At 39.5% G+C, this 22329-nt stretch overlaps 1 protein-coding gene across 1 annotated transcript; it reads left to right on the top strand.

Moving 5' to 3' along the window:
- Positions 1 to 269: 269 nt before the first annotated feature.
- Positions 270 to 952, top strand: LOC126688654 (early nodulin-75-like). Its single transcript, XM_050383427.1, has one exon. The coding sequence runs from the start codon at positions 322 to 324 to the stop codon at positions 676 to 678; it is 357 nt and encodes a 118-aa protein (XP_050239384.1). The 5' UTR covers positions 270 to 321; the 3' UTR covers positions 679 to 952.
- Positions 953 to 22329: the final 21377 nt, after the last annotated feature.

Consider the following 22329-nt stretch of genomic DNA (forward strand, 5'->3'; position numbering starts at 1 on the left):
CCGATCAATGACATCGAAAGTTGAATTGATAATAACTTTTGGCTAACCCTTAGCCAAATTACCTGCACCAGGCGCAGCCTTAGCCATTGTCAAACTTTTCAACTCAGTGGGTTCCTTACCTTTAAAAAAAAATAATAAAAAAACGTTAGTGGGTTCCAAGTGGACACTATCACAACAACGTGTAATCATAATAGAAATCCGTAATTTGTCAAATACAAACCATGTAGCGTGCAATCATAGGCCCATGCCCATTATAAAAGGCCAACATATTTCTTAAGTTTGCATAACCATAATTCCAATCAAGTCTTGCAAGAGTGCAAAATGTCTACTAAACACTTGCTATTGTTGCTTCTCGCAGTGGTGCTTCTCACCACTCACTCTCTTGCTGACCACCATAAACCACCACACAAGCCACCACACAAGCCTCCTTCAACGGAGGAGACCACCCTGGAATCAAATTTGGATGGCAAACCTCCCAAGGGATACAAGCCACCACCAAAACACAAGCCACCAACCTCATTGGATGGGTTTAATGAGGAAAAACCACCACACAAAGAAAAACCAGTAGGCCCTATAAAACCACCACACAAGCCTCCAGCACAGGAGTCCTCATTGGATGGCAAACCTCCCAAGGGTTACAAGCCACCACCAAAGCACAAGCCTCCAACTTCCAACTGAGTGAGCCTAGCTAGCTAGTTAGACTCATGTTAGTATTAGTATATATATATGCGTGGGTAATATAAAATAAGAGCTGCAATTGATAATATCCTCTCTTCCCACAACTCTTTATGCATGTACCACTTGCTGCTACTTCTAAGCTACTTGTGGGATATGTTCACGTTAATGTACTCATTTTAGTGTCCGTGCCTGTCTTTGCTTATGAACATTGACATGCACTTTGCTCTTGTTATGTATAAATTTCATTGGAACCTGCTTGGGACTTTTATGTGCATCTTTGGTTTATGCTACACAAACGCTAGTACAACAAACTCATCTGGAAACAAAGAAAAAATAACGTTGATTGATGCCATTATAGAATAATTTACTAACGGCACACCCCTTAGCCAAATTAATATGAGACTAGTCGCAAGAAACCAAGCACAATATTTGTATATTACTACTCATCACCTACTTACTACTTAAAATTTTTGGTATCACCGACATTATTAGGTTAAAACATAAATTCTTAACACTGGAATTTTTAATTATTATTTAAAATTCTAAATAGTATGGTATAACCTACATCATTAGGTTAAAATATTAATTTTGCTACATACGTTCAAAATTTTCACCGACAAGTATCACCAACATTTTCATTGATTTGCGTTTTTCATGTGTTGTCAGAAAATATGTGTGTGTATACTGTATAGCAGGGAAAAATTCACCCGGTTTCCGTGGCATGTTTCTTCTCCCTAATATGAGAATGGGCCCCCAAGTATAGTAGAACTGAAAGAAAAAAAAAAAAAAAACTGTGAGTGGGTTTCTTGCACATTTTCATTATGCAAAACTGGCCGTGGACCCTAACATCTTCATTTCACGGTGTAGTCCTTGAGGGGTGGGCTCCCGTCCCGTTAATCCGTTATAATATCTCCGGTTTTCTCATGTTTTAACACCAATAAAAGACATGTGGCAAGCAACAAAACCTAAGGTAGAAAAGTCGCACGTCAAATACCACTTTTTTCTTTCAATTTTCTGTCTTTCTTTCTTCTTTGCATCTTTCTCCAACATCCCCATACTAACGGGCCTCGTCGACCTGAGCACCAGATGCGTCCAGATTGGCAAATCGGAACTTGATGGAAATGGGTTTGGACTAAAATTGTGTGTTTCACAGCTGAGATTATTGGTATAGCAGAACAAGAAACCATGGCTGTTTGGATTGACGTGGCATGGCTATGCAGCTATGAGCATCGAGGCTCGTTCTGGCGGAGCTTGGGGAGGTGAGACATCGGGTTTGATATGGATTTCTGGCCGTGGGAGTTCCGATGGGTTGTGGGTTTGGCATGAGACTTCTGAATATGCTTTGAAAGCTGTGAAAGAATCAGCCATGGAAGCTTTGAAAGCTTCCTCTCCTTCTTCAAAGCTTTGAAAGCAGCCATGATGTTCTTCTCTAATCTTTTATTCCTTAATTTTTTTTTATTCATCTATCCAATTAATTGGCCTTTCTCTTCACATTCAAATCACAATTAATAAAACCCAAATCAAAGACCCAATTCATTGTTCTGTTTTCCATCAAAAGTTGTTCCCATCAAACTTTGAAGCTCTTGAAAGGGTTCTTGAGCTTCCTAGTATGGGTCTGGAGTGGCTGATCATTTTGTGACAGTGGAAACCATCAAAAGATGATTTTGAATGATCATTTTTCGTAACAGGTGATTGAAGCAAACCCAGAAAATTTTTATTGAAAACTGAAAAGGGTTGAAAGAGAGAAAATTATGTGGCTTATTTCTAACCTTAAGATTTGTAGCTTGTCACGTGTCCTTCGTTGGTGTAAAAACATTAGAGGTTGGACGGGATCGAATTATAATAGGGTCATAATTAATTTAATAATTATTTAAAATATAAATATATATATTAAATTAGTACATAATGAAAGAATTAACTAAAATAGTTCAATTAAAACTATAAATTTTAAGTGAGTGTTTGGACCCACAATACGTTTTCATGTTTGTCTTTCCTTTTTTTTTTTTTTTTTTTTAGCATGTGAACAGTAATATCACATAGATTTACTATGCAGGAGATAAAATGCACTGTTTGTTCATGGGTCTCACGACACTATTCACACATTTAAAAATTATTTTGCTACAGTGTTTTAAGTTTTAAGTTTTTAGTTTCAGTAAAAATAAGTTGTATCCAAACAAACCCTAAGTATCTATTTGGATACAATGTTTGTGTTCATGTTTTGCGTGTTGGCCTTTTTTTCAGAAGCGCATTTTTGTCTTTTTCAGTGGGTCATGTGCATTGTTTACGAGACCTCACAAATCTCTTTTTCACTAAAACTTTCATTAAAAATGGGTTTTATGATACTATTTACATAATTAAAAATTATTTTGTTACAGTATTTTCGGTTTTCAATTTTTCATAAAATAAATAATATCCAAATACACTCTATGTCTAATATATCCATCTCAACTCCAAGTATGAAATATGTATCCAATAATAATAATAATCATTTTTTTTTATATAAAAAAAAATTAAGAGCATCAATTTGTATCGGCACAAAAGGACAAAACAGGATGATACGATGTATCATCTTATCATGTGGGGCTCAAGTTGCTTTGTAAGAAACAAAGTCTCAGACTTTTCTTTACAATTTCCACTTTCCAATGCCCACGTGACTAGCTCACAACCCTAAAAACACACTAGAAACAAAAGCAGATGAAATTAAAGGAAGAGAGAAGAAGAAGTTAGAAATGACAGCAAAAGGTAAAAGCTGAAAGAACAAGAAGAAAAAAAGGAGAAGCTGGTATCTAGATGAAACAAGAAACAAACCAATAAAATAGTGGGTAGTAACGCAACTCTATTTTATTTTTTCTCTTTTCTGATTTCTTTTTACTTTTATTCAAATTCTTTACCAGCAGATATTTTTTTTCCAACTAAAATATAGTAAATATTTCATTACGATGTCGTTTAAGGCTTTATTTATTTATTTATTTATTTTTTTAAAAGGGACCTATGAGAACTGCAAGAACTGTGAGGTTTGACCACGGTTCGCACGTGTCTTGCTTTTTTTCCATAGAGCGGTTTTTGAGATTAAACGAATCGTAAAAATGAACGACGTATCTAATTCGGGATCTAGCTTAAAGATCCGTATTTTTCTTATCTTTGATTGGGCCATTATGATCATTTTATTTCCGTTTGAAATCCGCCTATTTTGTTTAATTTTTTTTTTGAAATTACAGTAAATAAAAAAATGTAAAAGTTAGTTGAAATAATAATGTGAGACTCATAAATAATAGTAAAAATAAATTGAATAATAAAATAAATTGACAAAAATAGTCTTTATCAATCAGACACTACATATTTCAGACTTTATGACCCACATTTTCGGCTATAAATTAATTACGTCAACACGAGTTAGGCCAATGGGAAAAATATAAATTGCTCAAGCCAACAACTCATACAAGCTAAACAAGGGCAACAAATTACTTGAGCCCAGCCCACAAATAAGTCAAAGGCATGGCCTGCTTATCGATGAACTTGCGGATAATATAATTGTAAAGTGCAAAAGCCTTCGATCAAGCAAGGAATCATACGTCGATAATTTACACTATGCATGCAAATCTCTTAAAACAAATATAACACCCATAGCAAATCAAGCTGATCCATGTTAAAATCTAATGCGTTGTTACTTGAGACATTCATGACTTAACTTATCGATGAACTTGCGGATAATATAAATTTAACGCGTTGTTACAAATTTAACACTACTATGCATGCAAATCTTCTTTAGTCAATTTCTTGCATGTTTTTTGAGACGTATTCATGTATTTCGATAAGTCTAGAAAGAAGAGACATTATTATATATTTGAAAATTTGGAACTGTCTCTATAGACATAAGTATAATTTAATTAAGATTTATTTTAAATACATGGCTTGTGTACCATGTATTAGTTAGGATACAAATACGTGTCCAAAACTAGACACGCGTCTTCAACTTAATGTGTCAAATGCATTGAAACATTGGATACAATTCTAAACCTTATTTGATCCTAATGTGTCAAATGGATTGATACATACAATTCTAAACCTTAGTTTAAAATTTTGAGTGTCCATGACATGGCTCTATTATTGATCAAAGGTCACTCTAATAAATGAAAAAAGAAGAAAAAAAAATGGAATTAGCATTGGTTATCACATTCACAACAAACATTGTAGATTATTTGTGGCGTCCACATAGTACAGCACACATCAATGCATGCTGGACAGAGGCGGACCTGGGGGGGCCATGCGCCCACCCCCCACCCCCATATTTTACCATTTATTAAGGGCTAAATTATTGCTCCCTCATTAATCACAAAAATCGAAGAAATAAAATTGTAGATCCCCTGATACAGACCCCCCAAAAAAAGTCGTCCATCCCATTAAACATAAAAAAATATAATAATAATAATTAAAAAAATAAAAAAGGTGTTACTTCTGTTTTTAACAAATTCCCAAATCATGGGTAAAAAAATAAATAAATAAAAAAACTTAGAGATACACTTCTCACCAGAGTCACCACACACACCGCCACCAGCTCTCTACAATTCAGCCTCTACAAAATTACAAATACAACTCACCCTAATCACTATTGATTCACGGAACTGTCGTGTCATTGTCGGATCTCTACGGCTCCGTATACTCTTCGCCCCTCTAGAACATATCAATCTCTAAATGAATAAATGATAGTCTTTCTGTCTTTTGTGACTGAGTATAGATAAGTATTGTATTTGCTTTTAGATTGCGTATTGTATTTGTTTTGAAAACCACATATTAGAATGACTTTTAGTTATTATCTTTTTAATATTTATTATTTATTTCATATAGTTATATCTATTAAGTGGCACACTGATAGTAGGATTGCTCTCTACTTATTTATTTTATATTTAACTAGCCTTATTACACAAGTTTTGTGCTTGCCATGAGGCTTTTATTTTTTGGTCTAGTTCCTAGTGTCATAATTTTGCTTTTTCTGTTTTGTTTTGTTTTTTAAATTTGAATAAGTTTGTTTTGAAAAAATAAATTAGTAAGAGAGTGTCCTATTTTGTAGACATTTGAAGTGGAGTTTGAGATATAATTTTACCAAGTTGTTCTCAAGTTTTTTCTCTATTAAACCTAATGTTTAGTGATATTTTTGAACAACATAAAAGTTCAGTTCAAAGAGGAGAATTCTTTTATAGATAGTATAGATAAATAGGACTAACTCTTTGTAGCTTTTTTCCTTCTCATTTTTTATTTTATTTTGTATTTTTATAATTTAATGGTTATAATGAGAGAAGGGAGATTGTTATATAAAAGAGATTTAAACCTTAAATATCTCATTTGAAAATATTAATAGGTGTCAATTGAGTTACAAGACTTTTGATTTTTTTTTTTTTTTTAAAATTTAAAATTCCTTTATAGTATAAAACTTGGCTACCCTAGATATTTTTTTTTGACTCTGCCACTGATGCTGTATGTCTTAAGTATACGTTATTGGTACCACTTGTAAACGATCCTCTGTCCATGACTATTACGTTGGCCTCTAACATATATTATTACTTCTAATCACATATATCCTTGTTTTGGAAACTAATTTCTAATTTCTACTTCTTCTAAATATATATATATATATATATATATTTCTTCTTAACTCTGAAAAGTAAAATATTAAATTTGATTTTAAAAGTAAAATATTAAATTTGATAAGAATATAGTGTAAACATTTATGTTTACGCCATCTAACATGTTATAGAGCCTGTTTGGACAGGCTATTAAGAAATCCTAAACGCACGTTTTTATTAAAATCGTCAATACGCGTGTGTTTGGTATAACGATCTTACTAAAAATTGCGTTATTTAGAACGTCAAATATTACGTTTTGAAACTGAGATACGGGATAGCTTTTTGAAAAACTTCATTGAAAAAGCAAATCACTCTATACATTTTAAAGTTTGAATACCTAAAACACCCTCAAGTTTTTGCTAAATGACAAAAACTCCAGCTAGCAAATAACCTCATTGGTCACCTTCAAGCTTGCTCTTTGTCCAGTGGCGGAGCCACCTTCAAGCTTGCCCTCCCAAAAAAAACTTCAAGCTTAATGTAATTTTAGCAACTTACCTAATCTGCACCACTATATAGTTGCAGACAACACTAACTTTCGCTGGTAGATGCATCTGGGTAGGCACTTGCTAAATAAGCAGTCTTCACACTTTTCTTAGCTCATCTCTAATTAAATCTCCAACATCCTTTTTTTTTTTAAGAGAAATCTCCAGCATCCTAACTCTTCTACCTTTTTTCTTCCAATTCTTCTTTCTTTATTTCTTCATCAGTTCTTCCGTCATTTTTATGAAGCACAGAGAGTGACTTTTTGATTTTACTAAACAACATTTATCAATTACCCATCCTACCTCCACCACGTGTATGGTTGAAACTAGAAGTCTCAAAATTTAGAGTCCCTAGGTGGTCAGGTAATGGTATGGGTCATAAACTCTTTTATGACTTTTCTTTTTTTATCTTTATTTGTTAAATGAACATAACAAACTATTATTATATCTAATAAAAATATACAACAATACATCATGTAATTGGTTGTATTTAATTATTTATTTTTATATATATTGAAATTTGGATGATAATTTAGTAGACAAACTAAATAGTAGACAAACCAAACACTAAGCCCTTTATAGTAATTTGGACCGAAACAACAATTTTAGACTAATACTGTTCACAAGTTTGCCAAACATTTAATTGTGATTTTCAAAATTTTGTTTTCAAAACGCTTATTTTAAAAACGCTATTTTTGAAAATGCACTTTTTTAAACCACTTATCTAAACGGACCCATAGTATTGTTATTATTATTGTTGTAGTATAAAAAGTCGGGAATAATATATATATATATATATATATAGAAAAAACTTAAGTATTTTAACATACACATACAGGGAGAGAGGAGAAAATCTTAAAGAAATTGACAATTATTTAAGAACTCAATAGTATATTTCCTAATTAAATTGATATATACACATATATATATATATATATATATATATATATAAATATATATATAGTTATACTAATCAATGAAGCAAAAATACTATTATTATTTTTAAAGAAAATTATATTCAATGTAGTAATATGTTTGAATTCAATTATGGAACACCTAAGTAATTGTACTTAAGATTTTCCCTAAATACAATCACACCCTCATTCATAAAAAAATTAATCTTGTTTAATTAGAAAATTGAATCCCCCATTCATTGCTAGTGGACTCATCATTGGAGACACTAACAAGGTGTTGGGAAAGTCACGAGAGTTGTTGAAGACACTGCCATTGATAAAGAAATTCAAAGTCGAATTAAAACTCTCTCTCTCTCTCAATTTGTCTGTCCATCTTTGAAACCTAGCTTCTATGACATGCATAGAGAAAGACCCAAACTCATTCTTCGCATTGGAAAAAAATTAATTTATATTTTATACATGCTAGAGATCCACCTAGGGCATAATTTCATACCATTGAGGAAAGGCTTCTTTTTTATAGTTTCCAACCCAATTGGTAGTATCTCAATATTCACAAATGGTAAGCACTTTTTTCTTGAAAAATTATTTGGTGCTCCTGGAATATGGTGACGTGGTTCTCATTCCTCTCATATTCATGGTGAATCCACCTTAAAAGTAATTAGTGGGATTCACCATGAATCTGGGAGAAGGTAGGCATTCGGGAGCATCTAACAAATACTTTCTTTTTGTGAGTTCCAGTTAGCTCAATTAGTAAAGTTTTTTATGGTTGAATAAGATATCTGAGGTTCAATTTTTGCCTACACCAAAAACTGACTGGTGTCTTGGTTTGATGATAAAGAACAATTATCAGGAGCGGACGCCATAGATTAAAACTCTCTCTCTCTCAAAAAAAAAAAAAAAAAAAAAACTCTTTTTTCTTAGATTAATTTTCGTAGAGTCCACTCGATTCAGACTTAGTACTTTCATAAAACCAATCTAGTTCCCATTTAAACTTTATGTCACAAATTATGCTAACCCTTATTAAATATCATGTGAACAGTTGCTTTAAATGATATTTATTTCAAAGTTAGAGATTTAAATAAAACATATTAATAGTTTAAGGTTAAAATAAGGGTAAATTGCAAATTACACCCTTGAAGTTTGGGTTGCTTGGACTATAAATCCCAATGTTTCAGAACTTTAATTTTACAGCCTGAAGTTTGGTTCCGTTAGCAATTCACCTTTGACAGTTAGTTTTTGCTGTTAAGTGACACATGTGCATGCTCAGTGTTTTATTTTTGCCAAATCAGCCCAAAAATTACACCGTTTCAGTAAAAAATAAAAACTTACCTGACACCATCCAAATGGTATAGTTTTTCCCAAGCTAAAATACAAAACTCCAATCCTAAATTACATTGTTTCAGTCATATTCTAAAATCCCAAATCACTCTTATCATCACATCAGCTACTCCTAAATTGCACAGCAGGCCTCAACGTGAGTTACTCGCAAAAAAAATCACCAAAGATGAGTTCACGCTATATGCAATAGTGGCAATGAAAATCCTTTGAAAAATACAAGAGGACGCTCTGGTTTCAAACACTAAACCCAATTCAGCCAATTTAGGGATATTTAGGGATCTTGATTCTTGAGGCATTGCTCTTTGAGTTTTCAAGGCATTAATTTAGATTTAATGATGTTGAGAGGTCGTTATCAAATACACATTTGTTATACCAACAAGCTCAATACCATCCATAATTCCATATAAACCAAAAAGTAATTGAAAACATCATTGTCTAAGATGACATACCGTGAAGATTTTAGAGGTAGTCCTCCCAATTTTGAAAAATCAGTCTTTAATAAGTTTAGAACAAACCCCCCCCCCCCCCCCCTCCCCCCCCCCCGCCAAAAAAGAAAAAGAAAAAACAAAGGTGATAATGAAATCACTTCCCTGCTAATCATTTAACAGAATTTCCGCTTATATATAGTCCTATTTGACCTTTGCTTTCAAAGCTTCATATTGTGTATATCAAACCAGAAAGTACTAAGAAAAAAAAAAAAAAGAGTATTGTCGGGGGCATTTTTTTGCACGTAGCCACATGCTTTTGAAGGTGTGACTTTGCTAGGCCCGGATTTGTTTTGGGGAGGTCAACTCGGAACTCGACATTGGGCCACATAGACCAATGGCTACCGGTGTATTTTTAAGCCTACAAAATAGATAAAATCCAAAGTCTTAGAATCATGATAATGGTTGAAATAAATAAATAATATGCTTAGCATGATAGCTTTAATTAAATGGTGAGTTGATACGTTATTATTATGTTTATTATGTGATGTCCAATGTTAGAAAGTGTTTAATTAGGTGTCCAATGTCCAACAATGGGATGAGTCCAATAGTCCATGTCTAGTTGTGGTTCATGGTTTATGTTCAACATGATAAGGTATGTCTGGCAATAGTCCATGTCCAAATAATATATGTCCAATGGTAGTTCATGTCCAAATGATACAAGTCCAACAATGGTTTATGTCCAAGTAATATATGTCCATTGGTGGTATATCAATTTATTAATATGTATGTTTATTATTAGTGAGACTATGTTTATTAAATGGTGAGATCATGGTAAAATGATAATGAGTTAACATATACTCAATAATGTAATTTCAAAGATGGAGAAAACATTGACTTATCTTTTATGCTTCTGACTCCAGCCGTGTAGCATTACTTTGTTCTTCATGTGATTTGTGGCTCCAGCCGTATAATGTTGGTGAGCTTCATAGTTTGTGGCTCTAGCCTTATACATCATAGTTTGCGGCTCCAGCCGTAGGACAACAGTGGACTTTAGACATTTTAACAGCGTGATAGAATGAGTCTAGTAGTACAATATGATATTATGAGTCCTTCCATGGCGACTTCATGATTGAAGGGGGAAAATGGGTGCAACTGAAGGGAGAGAGAGTATGTACAGCTGTGTGCATAGGTTGGTTAAGTTTATCTCCTTTCATCATACACTTAAATGACTTTCCCTATATAATACTCTTTTAGTTTTTAGTCAAATTTGAGTGATATTGTCTTCCATAAGAAGGGCTTTTGATTTTATAAGTTTTTGCCTTTCATAAGAAAGGGCTTTTAGTAATAAGTTCTTGGAAGAGTGTTTGATTTGTTTTAAGATGTGTGGAGATGGTAAGGAATATGTATATATTGTGAGATATGACATTTGTAATATGTATGGGAATTATATGTAGATACTTTGTTGGACATGGATTCTGTATATGTATAATTTGTGAGACATGGAGCTTAGAGATATATGAGAAGTATGTATGGGTATTTTGTGAGGAATGTGTTTTGTAAAATAAATGGAAGAATGAGATAGATAAATGAAGGTTAAATGTAGTAAAGGCTGCTGCTAGGATTGTTTTTTGTATTATGACATTGGTTATGTTGCTTTCTAAAAAGGAAGATTTTGTATGAGAAATAAAGAATGAGATGGAGATATGTTTTTGGGTAGCAAGATGATGATACTTTAGAATAATGGAGTGTGGAAAAAATGAGTAATGGGTAATGGTGTCGTAATATGTGTGTTGTGTTGTTATCTATGAAGAGAGATTTTGTAAGAGGGATGAAGAAAGATATGAAGATCTTTTAGAGATATGGCAGCAAAATGAATGGAGTTTCAGAATATTGAAGATGAGAGAGGGCTAATGTGTAATGGTGTGCTCTAAGAAGAGATATTTTTGTAAGGGAGATGGAGAAGTGTAAAAATGTGTATTTTGCTGCAAAATGAGTGAAGTTTCTGCATAAAAGGGTGAGATGGATTAGAGAGGGCAAAGATCAGAGAGGGAGATCAGAGAGGACGCCCTTTAGTGTGGGGAGCAGAGAGAGAGCCGACCAGAGAGAGGAGATCAGAGAGAGGGGGTAGAGAAAGAGAACAAAGAGAGAGTCCCTTGGTGTGTGGCTTGGTCCTCTTTTTATAGAAACAAGCTATGTAACTAGATCAAAACTAGTTGAAGGGAAACTTAGCAAATCAGGAAAAATCTTTGACAAAGTAAGTGGTCTTTTGTTCTTTGGCTAAAAGAAGAAAGTTTGAGACTTAATGGTTGAAGTTATAGCTGTAATAGCTGTCAATCACAACTGTTACAATTGGATGATGTCATCTGAATGACATCATTTGCTTGGAGGAAAGTATATGGCATTAAATTCATGATTTGACTAAAGATGGTGAGATAAGCTTTATGAGATTTTTCTAGTACCATAGCTGGAGCTACTGCAGAATGTGCTGGAACTGTTTCAGCTTCTGCAGAAGGTGTTTCTGCTTCTGTTGGAGCTATCTGCAGCTTAGTTGGAGCTGTTACAGCTTCTGCAAAAGCTGTTTGTAGCTTCCGCTGGAGCTGTTTCAGCTTCTGCAGAAGCTGTTGCAGCTTCTGCTGGAGCCGTTTTTGGTGTTTTCAACTAAGTTTTCTCTTTTGGAAAATATATTTGATGAAGTTTTAGATATGTAATTATGGTCTTTTTGTATCTTAACCAAATCTTGGAGAGTAAGGAGAGCATTTTAATGCTAGATATGAGATATTAATATATATATTTAGCCATGTGCTTGGAATTGATTTAGATGATAATAATATAATTGATATGAAATACTATAATTACATTTTTAAACTTATATTATACAATGAACATTAATTTTTATGTAAAGAGCATGGGGGAGTTTTATCATTTTAAGTATTATATGATATGAGAGGCTTACCCAAATGTTACTTATTGCACACTGACCCGTCAGAGTTCAAGGAATTGGGGAAGACACGTCAAGCAACATGCTTTCCTTTATCAACTTTGAACTACTGGAGTTTTACTGAACATACTTCTTGGCCCTTCAAACCACGACTCCCAAAATTCCCTTGATGAGACTCATGAGCTTGGATCATGAGCCAAAAAATGAGATGATGTGCTATGAGCTTGAACCATGAGCTTTGATGCCTTTTTGTCTAAATATGGACTCTTTTGAGCTTTAGAAGAGATTTTCCCAAAATCCATGATAGTGTTGATATGATGCGGGTCGCCAATGAAATGAAACCATGTGGTGTGAAAATTTTGTCCTCAACAAGTATCTAGCGCCACAGACCCCATTTTTGTAGTCGGATGAATCTACTCTAGAGATATTCTTTATTTTGTTAGCTTGTTGTTGAGTATTTATCTTGTAGTGGTGGATGGGTTCTCTTGATGAGGCCTACTCTACGATTTAGGAGTAGCTAACTTGATGATACCGGTGAATTGAGATTTTAGAATTTGACTGAAACGGTGTAGTTTAGGATTGGAGTTTTGTATTTTAGCTTGGAAAAAGCTGTATCGTTTGGATGATGTCAGGTAAGTTTTTATTTTTCATTGAAATGGCATAGTTTTGGAGTTGATTTGACAAAAATAAAACACTTCAGCATGTACATGTGTCACTTAACAGTAGAAACTAATCATGGGGAGTGAATTACTAACGAAACCAAACTTCAGGATGTAAAATCAATGTTCAAAAACTTTTAGGTGAAAAATCCAAGCAACTTCAAATTTTAGGGGTGTAATTTGCATTTTACCCTTAAAATAATATTGCCTAAAATTGTAATATTTTACAAGTAATTTACTGTAATATATATAAAAATTTAAGTATATAGAATTTCTATAAGAAAGTATATATAGGGTTATTTATATTTATTTAAATAGAGTAAACATTACATTAGTGATAAGCTGTATATACGGCAATTACTTAAATTAATTTGACATTCACAAAATTATAATGAACATAGTTATTCTAATAATTATTTTAAGAAATAAAGGGAAAAAAAAGGGTTTTAATCCTTACACAAATTAGGGTTATAAAGTACTATATATATATATATGTGTGGGGGTAAAATTCATCAGTCAACAGTGGGCCTTGGTACCCGTGCGAAGCCCAGCCATAACAGGAAGTGAAGACACGGCCAGAGGGCTCCCAGCCCAATCCTGTTGGGCCGGGCTTGTTTAAGGGGCGTCCGAGGAGGAGTGTCTCCTCGGACGCACCAAATGGGAGTCCAACTCACACCCTTTACATGGTGAGAAATCGTCCTAAATCAAGGGGAAATGCCAGACGTTCAGGGGGCAACCACAACTGCCGCATTAAATGTAAGGAAGCTACTTTTCCAGCCGCATTAATGTAGAAAGGACAGGAGAACAGTATTATCTTGGCCAGTGCAACTCACAGAAAAAAAGGAGGATGTCCTATGGGACAGGCACTCAAGTAGAGGCCCAGATGGTTAACAAGTGTAGGGCCATTATGAATTGAAGGATGCTATATAAGAGAAGAAAATCCCCATGACTAGGGGATCGGAAAACTGGAGAGAAAAAAAAGTAAGGAAAAGAAAGAGAGAGAGAAAGGAGTTCTGTAAACAAAGCATAAGATACAGCCCTATGGACTGTTATCCTAGGAAATTTAATGAAATATCCCCACGTTCAAGTGGTTGCATGGCTTACTAATAGTTACGTTTACTCTGTCAAGACCTAGTTCTGTGACCCACTCTCTACAAATTCATTGTTGAGGGTCTTTTGGGCCAGAATCACCTGCTTGCTGGGCCTGAGCCCCAAAAACCGCCCTTACAATTGGCGCCATCTGTTGGAAGAATTTGTGTCTCGACAAGTGAAACAGTAAGAAATGGAAGGATCAGGCCCGCGCCAAATCAGACGTGCAGATTCTCAACGGCAGGACAATTTTTTAAATATCAAACGAGGGAAAGACCAAGATAATCAGCGAGAGGGCAGCGTGAACACCTCTCACACGAGTAAAAGCCGCTCAAAAGGGAAGGATCATGCATCCCATAAGCAAAACGATCAAAAGGCTTTACAACAAGAGATTGATGATTTGAAGAAAAAGCTGCGCCGAGTACAGCAGAAACGTCCTTCACCCGGCTCGGGCACTAGCAGTGACGAGGATAACGAATACCGACGAAAATCAAAAACCCCTCCGAGCAAGGCCTTTTCCTATGAGGAAGAGAGGCCTCGCAAACGCAGCCATAAAAGCCCATCTTACCAAGGCCTGGCCAACGATGCCATGAGCAAGGTCCTGGATCGCATTTCCCAGTCACCGTTCACGCGTAGAATAGAGAGGGCAGTGCTTCCTCGGCGGTTCCATCAACCAACGTTTGCCATATACAATGGTCGGACCGACCTAGTAGAGCATGTGAGCCAATTCAATCAGAGGATGGCCGTCCACTCTAGGGATGAGGCGTTAATGTGTAAGGTATTTCCATCCAGCTTGGGACCTATGGTGATGAGATGGTTTGATGCCCTCCAGCCGAATTCCATAGATTCCTTTAGGCAGCTGACGCAGGCTTTTAGTTCCCGTTTCATCACCAGCACTAGAGTCCCTCGGCCCCTCGATTCCCTCCTGTCCTTGTCCATGCGGGAAGGAGAGACGCTGAAGGCCTACTCGGACAGGTACTGGGAAACGTATAACGAGATAGAAGGGAATTATGATGACGTCGCCATCAGTACGTTCAAAAGGGGCTTGCCGACAGAACATGGTTTAAGAAAGTCCCTCACTGGAAAGCCAGTCACCAGCGTGCGCCAACTCATGGACAGAATAGACAAGTACAAAAGGGTCGAGGAGGACCAGCAGATGGAGAAGGGTAAAGCGAAGGCCGTCCCTCAGGAGAGGAGGGACTTCAGGTCGGAATGATTTGACAACAGTAACAAGCCGAGAAGGGACTATATAGAACAGCCCGGATCTACTGGGGCTCAGGCAGTCCATGCTGTGTTCCGAGAACCTCTTCACAAAATCCTAGAGAAGGTGAAGTATGAACCTTTCTTTCAGTGGCCGAACAAGATGGCTGGTGATCCTTTGAAGCGCAATCAGAACCTGTATTGCGCGTACCATCAGGAGCCAGGTCACACCACTGATGATTGCAGGAACCTGAAGAACCATTTAGACCAGCTCGTTCAAGAAGGGAAGCTGAGACATCTGCTGCCTCGCCCTGAAGGATGGCAGGAACCATTAAACAATGAAACCAGATAAAGTACGTTGAGGCCACCCATTGGCACAATTAATGTCATTCTCGCCGCACCTGGAAGGACAGGCTCTGTCCCCTTCAAGGTAATGTTAGTGAGCAGTTTCCCGACTGAGCCAGACGACAGGGAATCCAAGAGAGCTAGAACGAGTGCCACGCCATTAATCGGGTTCACGGAGGAAGACAAACAAGGAACTATTCAACCCCACGACGATGCCTTAGTCGTCACGCTTAGAATAGGAGGTTATGACGTGAAAAGGGTGTTAGTTAATCAAGGCAGCGCTGTGGAGGTAATGTACCCTGATTTGTATAAGGGGCTGAACTTGAAGCAGGAAGACCTGTCGCCATACGATTCCCCCTTGGTCAGCTTTGAAGGAAAAATCGTCATCCCGAGAGGCATGATTAGGTTGCCTGTGCAAACAGACCCGGATGTGGTAGAAGTGAACTTCATTATCGTAGATGCATACTCCCCTTACACAGCTATCGTGGCCCGGCCATGGCTTCATGCACTAGGGGCTGTGTCGTCAACCTTGCACCAAAAAGTGAAGTATCCGTCAGGAGGTCAAATCAAAGAGATAATAGGGAACCAGGGAATGGCTAGGCAATGCATGGTGTCGGCAATCTCACGGCGGCCGAATGACGAACCTTCCACTTCAGTCGAGAATGGCTTATAGCAATCAATGACCCTGGTCCCAACTGCGGGTAGTGGTGGACCGGCCATGGAAGTGAACTGTGAGGAGTTGGAGAAAGTACTCGTCGGATCAGACCCTGAGGGGTTTTTTCAAATTGGTTCAGAATTACCGCCCCAGGAGAAGTCCGCACTGATTGCTTTTCTTCGACAGAATGTAGATGTGTTTGCTTGGGACCCCTATGAGGCCCCCGGGGTCGACCCAGATTTCATCTGCCACCACCTTAATGTGAATCCGTCTATAAACCCAAGAGGCAGGCTCCTCGACGACCGTCGAAAGAACATACCAACGCCGTGAGAGAAGAAGTCGCAAGATTGAAGAAAGCAGGGGCTATCAAAGAGGTCTTCTATCCCGAGTGATTAGCCAACACGGTAGTGGTGAAGAAGAAGAGCGGGAAATGGCGGGTCTGCGTAGACTTCACAGACCTAAACAAGGCGTGCCCAAAGGATCCCTTCCTTATGCCCCGGATAGACCGGTTGGTAGATTCAACTGTCGGACACCCTAGAATGAGTTTTCTAGACGTCTTTCAGGGCTACCACCAGATACCCTTGGCTGCCGAAGACCAGGAGAAGACTGCTTTTGTCACCCCAGTTGGGAATTATCATTATAAGGTGATGCCCTTTGGCCTGAAGAATGCCGGGTCAACCTATCAAAGGATGATGACCAGGATGTTTGAACAGCAGATGGGTAAAAGCGTTGAAGTGTACATAGACGACATGGTGGTTAAAAGCAAGTTGGTTCCTGACCATATTGAAGACCTCGGCAACGTTTTTCAAATACTGAGAAATTACAAGCTACGACTGAACGCAACCAAATGTTCATTTGGAGTGGGATCAGGGAAATTCTTGGGTTATATGGTGACTCACAGAGGCATAGAGGTTAACCCTGACCAAATAAGAGCCATCCATAGCTTGTAGCCTCCTCGGAACCCTAAAGAGGTCCAGAAGCTTACCGGTATGATAGCTGCCTTAAACCGTTTCATCTCGCACTCAGCAGAAAGATGCAGGCCATTTTTTCTCCTATTACACAAGTGGAAAGGATTTGAATGGAATGAGGAGTGCACTATAGCTTTCCAACAGCTAAAGGAATACCTCGCCCAACCACCAATTATGTCCAGTCCCGATGCCGACAAGGTTTTGTTTGCCTACATCGCAGTAGCCCCACATGCAGTAAGCTTGGTGCTAATCCGAGAAGACAACGGCACACAGCGGCCAGTCCATTACGTTAGCAAATCACTGCAGGAGGCAGAAACCCGTTATCTTCCCCTCGAAAAGGCAATCTTGGCCATCGTACGGGCCACACGAAAGCTTCCCCATTACTTTCAAGTACACACTGTAGTAGTGTTAACTCAACTCCCCTTAAAGTCCATCCTGCGCAACGCCGATTACACAAGCAGAATTGCAAAGTGGGGAACGATTCTGGGCGCCTTCGACATTAGATACATTCCTCGCACCGCTGTAAAAGGCCAGGTCCTCGCCGACCTAGTGGCAGAATTTGCGGAGCCCACACTAGAAGGAAAAGAAGTGTCGGTATTACTAGGGGCTGATGAGAAGGTGATCAGCACAGTTTCTCCGCACGGACACACTTGGTGGAAAGCATACATTGATGGCGCGGCGAATCAAAGGGGCTCAGGGGTAGGACTTGTCCTGCTCTCACCTGAAGGGATAACCATAGAGAAGTCATTGAGACTAGGATTTTCAGCCACGAATAATGAAGCCGAATATGAGGCGCTATTGGAGGGAATGTGGATGATCCGGAAAATGGGGGGGAAATCCGCGGACATGTTCTCGGATTCGAGACTCATCGTGGGACAAGTAAATGGAGACATGGAGGCAAAGGACGAAAGAATGCAAGAGTATCTGGTTCGGGTTAAGCACTTATAGACCCATTTTCATCACTTCCACTTAACGCACGTACCCAAAAGTGGGAACACTCATGCTGATTCTCTCGCGACGTTGGCTACCTCCTCGGCTCAGCCCCTCCCTCGAGTCATTTTGGTTGAAGAGCTCATCCGTCCATTAACGGAAAAGACCAACGGGATTGGAATGCATAACATCAAGACAGGACCGAGCTGGATGGATCCTCTAGTGCTGTACTTAAAGCACGACACATTGCCAGATGATAAGGTTGAGGCTGACAAAATCAGGAGAAAAGCTACTCGATTCTGGTTGTCGGAGGACTCCAAGCTTTACAGACGCTCATTCTCGGGGCCGTATTTACTGTGTGTGCACCCAGAGGCTACTGAACTCATCCTGGAAGAATTACACGAAAGAGTTTGCGGAAGTCACACGGGGGGTAGGTCTTTGTCTCACAGGGCCTTAACGCTGGGTTATTGGTGGTCGAGCATGCATAAAGAAGCCCTGGAGTATGTGAAGAAGTGCGACCAATGCCAGAGATTCGCCCCGAACATACACTAGCCTGGTGGAGAGTTGAACCCATTGTCTAGTCCGTGGCCATTTGCACAATGGGGTCTAGATATACTTGGTCCTTTTCCCAAGGCAACTGGGAACATGAGATTTCTTCTCGTCGGCACCGACTACTTCACCAAATGGGTGGAAGCTGAGGCGCTGGCAAACATTAGGGACGTCGATGTCAAGAAGTTTCTTTGGAAAAATATTGTCACCAGGTTCGGCACCCCACACACCCTGGTGTCGGACAACGGGCTACAATTTGATAGTAAAGCCTTCAGAAGGTACTGCAGTGAGCTGGGAATTGTTAACCGGTACTCTACACCAGCTTACCCACAGGGTAATGGACAAGCAGAAGCCGTCAATAAAACCATTGTGAATGGATTGAAAAAGAGACTAGACAACGCGAAAGGAAGATGGGTTGAGGAGCTGGCCCATGTCCTGTGGACATATCGCACCACACCTCGAAGGTCCACAGGGGAAACCCCTTTTTCAATGATCTATGGAGCCGAGGCTGTTATTCCACTGGAAGTGAACTTCCCAACACAGAGGACTACCGCCTTCTGCCCTAATGCCAATGACAAACTTCTGGAAAAGAGCTTGGACCTCATCGACGAAAGAAGGGAAGCCGCGATGGTCCATTTGGCTTACTATCAGCAAAAGCTCAAGCAAAGTTACGACGCCAAGGTAAAAACCAAACCATTGGCGCTAGGGGATCTGGTACTGATGAAGGTCCTGGGCACCGCGAGGAACCCTGCATGGGGAAAGTTCGGACCAAACTGGGAGGGACCGTACCGTATCACTTCCGTAGCCGGCATAGGAGCCTACCTTTTGGAAGACTTGGATGGACATGTAGTGCCACGCCCTTAGAATGTAAACAACCTGAAAAGGTACTATAATTAATGAAAGATACAATTCTTGATGTCGTATTATTGCGCAGCTACTTAATCTAAGTGTTAAACAGAACCCAAGTCCTGCCTGGCTCTTCGGACCACAGGCTTGGGGGAAATTAACCGTTAAGCCATTCTCGCTAAGTGTTAAACAGAACCCAAGTCCTGCCTGGCTCTTCGAACCACAGGCTTGGGGGAAATTAACCGTTCAGCCATTCTCGCTAAGTGATAAACAGAACCCAAGTCCTGCCTGACTCTTCAGACCACAGGCTTGGGGGAACTTAACCGTTAAGCCATTCTCGCTAAGTGTTAAACAGAACCCAAGTCTTGCCTGGCTCTTCAGACCACAGACTTGGAGGAAATTAATCGCTTAGTCATTCTTACTAGATTTTAAACAGAACCAAAGTCCTGCCTGGCTCGTCGGACCAAGGACTTGGGGGAAAATTAGATTCGCAGCTATTTCGCCTAACTATTAACTATCATTCTTTTCACATATTTGTTCGCTTATGCTTGCTTCTCAATAGTTAGTGACGGAATAGGCGTCCATTCATGATGAAAACAAAAGAGAAGAGAACAATGATATTTGAAGGGAAATAACCTTTATCATTAAAACCCAAAAGCGGTTCTGTTTACAAACATTAGCAAGGCAAAACAAAACAAAGAACAAAAGGAAAAACAAATAAAATCCTACACTACTTTCCTAAGAGCCCTGAGTAGGAGCGGGCTGATCATCTGCTGCTTGGGTCCCCAGGGCAGTCTCCTTGGCCTGTGCAATGATCTCACTAATACAAAGACTGTCCTCGGGTAACTTGCCCTGCGCGGCCTGCTCTGTATCCCCAGCCTCGGGAATGGAGGAGTCCGTTGGAAGAGGCTCTTCGGAGGCAACTTCATCAGGAATCTCACGTATGTCCTCCGGGAAAAAGAAGTTCTCAGCCTTCCTGAGATCGGAGTCTGCCGGGACAGCTGCCTGATCCAGGGCTACACCCCAGGACGTGGTGATGTATTCCCTGCAAACGGTGGCCACTTCCTCGGCCAGCCTGACCTCAGTATCATGGACCCCACGATCATATGAGGCAGCCACAGCCTTCTCGGCAGCCTCCCTGGCCAAACAGGTCTCCTCCTTGGTTCTTGCAAGCTCAGTCTTGAGCGTCGAAACCGCCTGCTGCTCCGCCGTGAGTTTTTCCTCAAATTGGCGGAGCTGTATGCGCATATCGTCAGCTTGCTTTGTGGCATTCTTAAGGCCAGCTTCCGCGCTCGCATGAGCCTTCTTCACCTCTTTTATCTCATTATTCAGGCGATCAAAATTCTGTTTGAGATCGCTAGCGGTCTTCTTGGCGGCAGAGCGGGACTGAGCCTCCCTATGCAAGTCCTCACGAGCCTTCTTGGCCCATTCCTCAGCAATATAAATTTGTTGAGTGACCTGCGCCCAAAAGGAAATAAAGACCTTGTTAAAATTTGACGATAAGAGAGTACATAATATGAGAACAGGATAGAAGATTCCATTTACCATTGCCATGTCCCTTTTCAATGACATGAAGAGGTCAGGTTGCCGAGTATTTCTGAGACCCTCCATATCACGAGGCAAGAGAAGAGGCTGCTGCAAGGCCTCAGCCAAAAATGATGCCTGCCGTCGTTGGGATTCCCACAGGGTCGCATCCCAGGAGATAGGAGCGCCGTCTAATTCGAGCCGTGGCGACCATGTTCGTTGTTCCCTCCGAATGGCCGCCTCATCTCGGCTATCGACGGACCTAGTCCTCTTGTCTCGGGGCTCCTTCGTCTCCTTGCCCTTCTTCTGAGGCCGGGCCTTCTTGCGGCCAACCTCTCCCTCCTCCGGCTCTTCTACAGGCCTTTTTCGCCTTAAATTGGGCATAGGCTGTAGCGCCGCATCCGATGTTGGGAGGAGAGGGGGAGTAGGAGCCTTAGGGGCAGTTTGTTCCTTCGAGACGTCCTTAGAGGATTACCCTTTGTTCCTGTTGGATAGAAGGCTCCTGAGGCCAGATCTTGGTTTCAAGTCCATTCCTTCTTCCTCAGTCTCTTGGCTGGTATCAACTTGTGCGACGACTAAACCAGGGTTAGGAGCTGCTGAGGCACGATCTAAATCTGTGTCGGAGTCCGAGAGCTCTACTACCTTGGCCGACACCTCTCCCTCCTCGGTAAATTGAAACTGGTCTATTTGTTCTTCTAAGGATGAATGCGAAGAACCAGCCTCCTCCTCCGGGATAATCACTGTGGGAAAGGCACGTTGGGCAGGCAGCTGAACGGGAGGTAAGTCTGTTGAAGCAAGAAACCCTGGTATGGATACGTCAATACGTGCCAATCTTGGACTGCTAGCCCTTATAGCTTGACCGGCGTCTACCAAGGATCGAGTGAGGGGAACAAAGTCCAAAATCAAAGGAGCCGACCGTAATTATCCGACCTCACTTATGAAAATCTCAGATCTCAGGAGGTAATTTAGAGCCGGGACGTTGACCAAGCTTAGCCGAGGGGATGTTCGCTCCTTATCTGCAAAGACTGTTAAAAGGGTTACGTTAGTCTGAGGAGGCATGCAACCAAACCAATAATTTTAAAAGAAAGAGAGAGGGGGGGGGGGGGGGAGAGCTCAAAACTAAGGTCCTCTCCACGAAATCTAGTTCTATGACACCCCACCTGGC

This window comes from Quercus robur, chromosome 6 (genome assembly GCF_932294415.1).
Source record: "Quercus robur chromosome 6, dhQueRobu3.1, whole genome shotgun sequence".
Classification (NCBI taxonomy): Eukaryota; Viridiplantae; Streptophyta; class Magnoliopsida; order Fagales; family Fagaceae; genus Quercus; species Quercus robur.

Bases quoted from the DNA above. Each gene is read 5' to 3' on its own strand.
- LOC126688654 (XM_050383427.1), top strand. From the start codon at position 322: ATGTCTACTAAACACTTGCTATTGTTGCTTCTCGCAGTGGTGCTTCTC.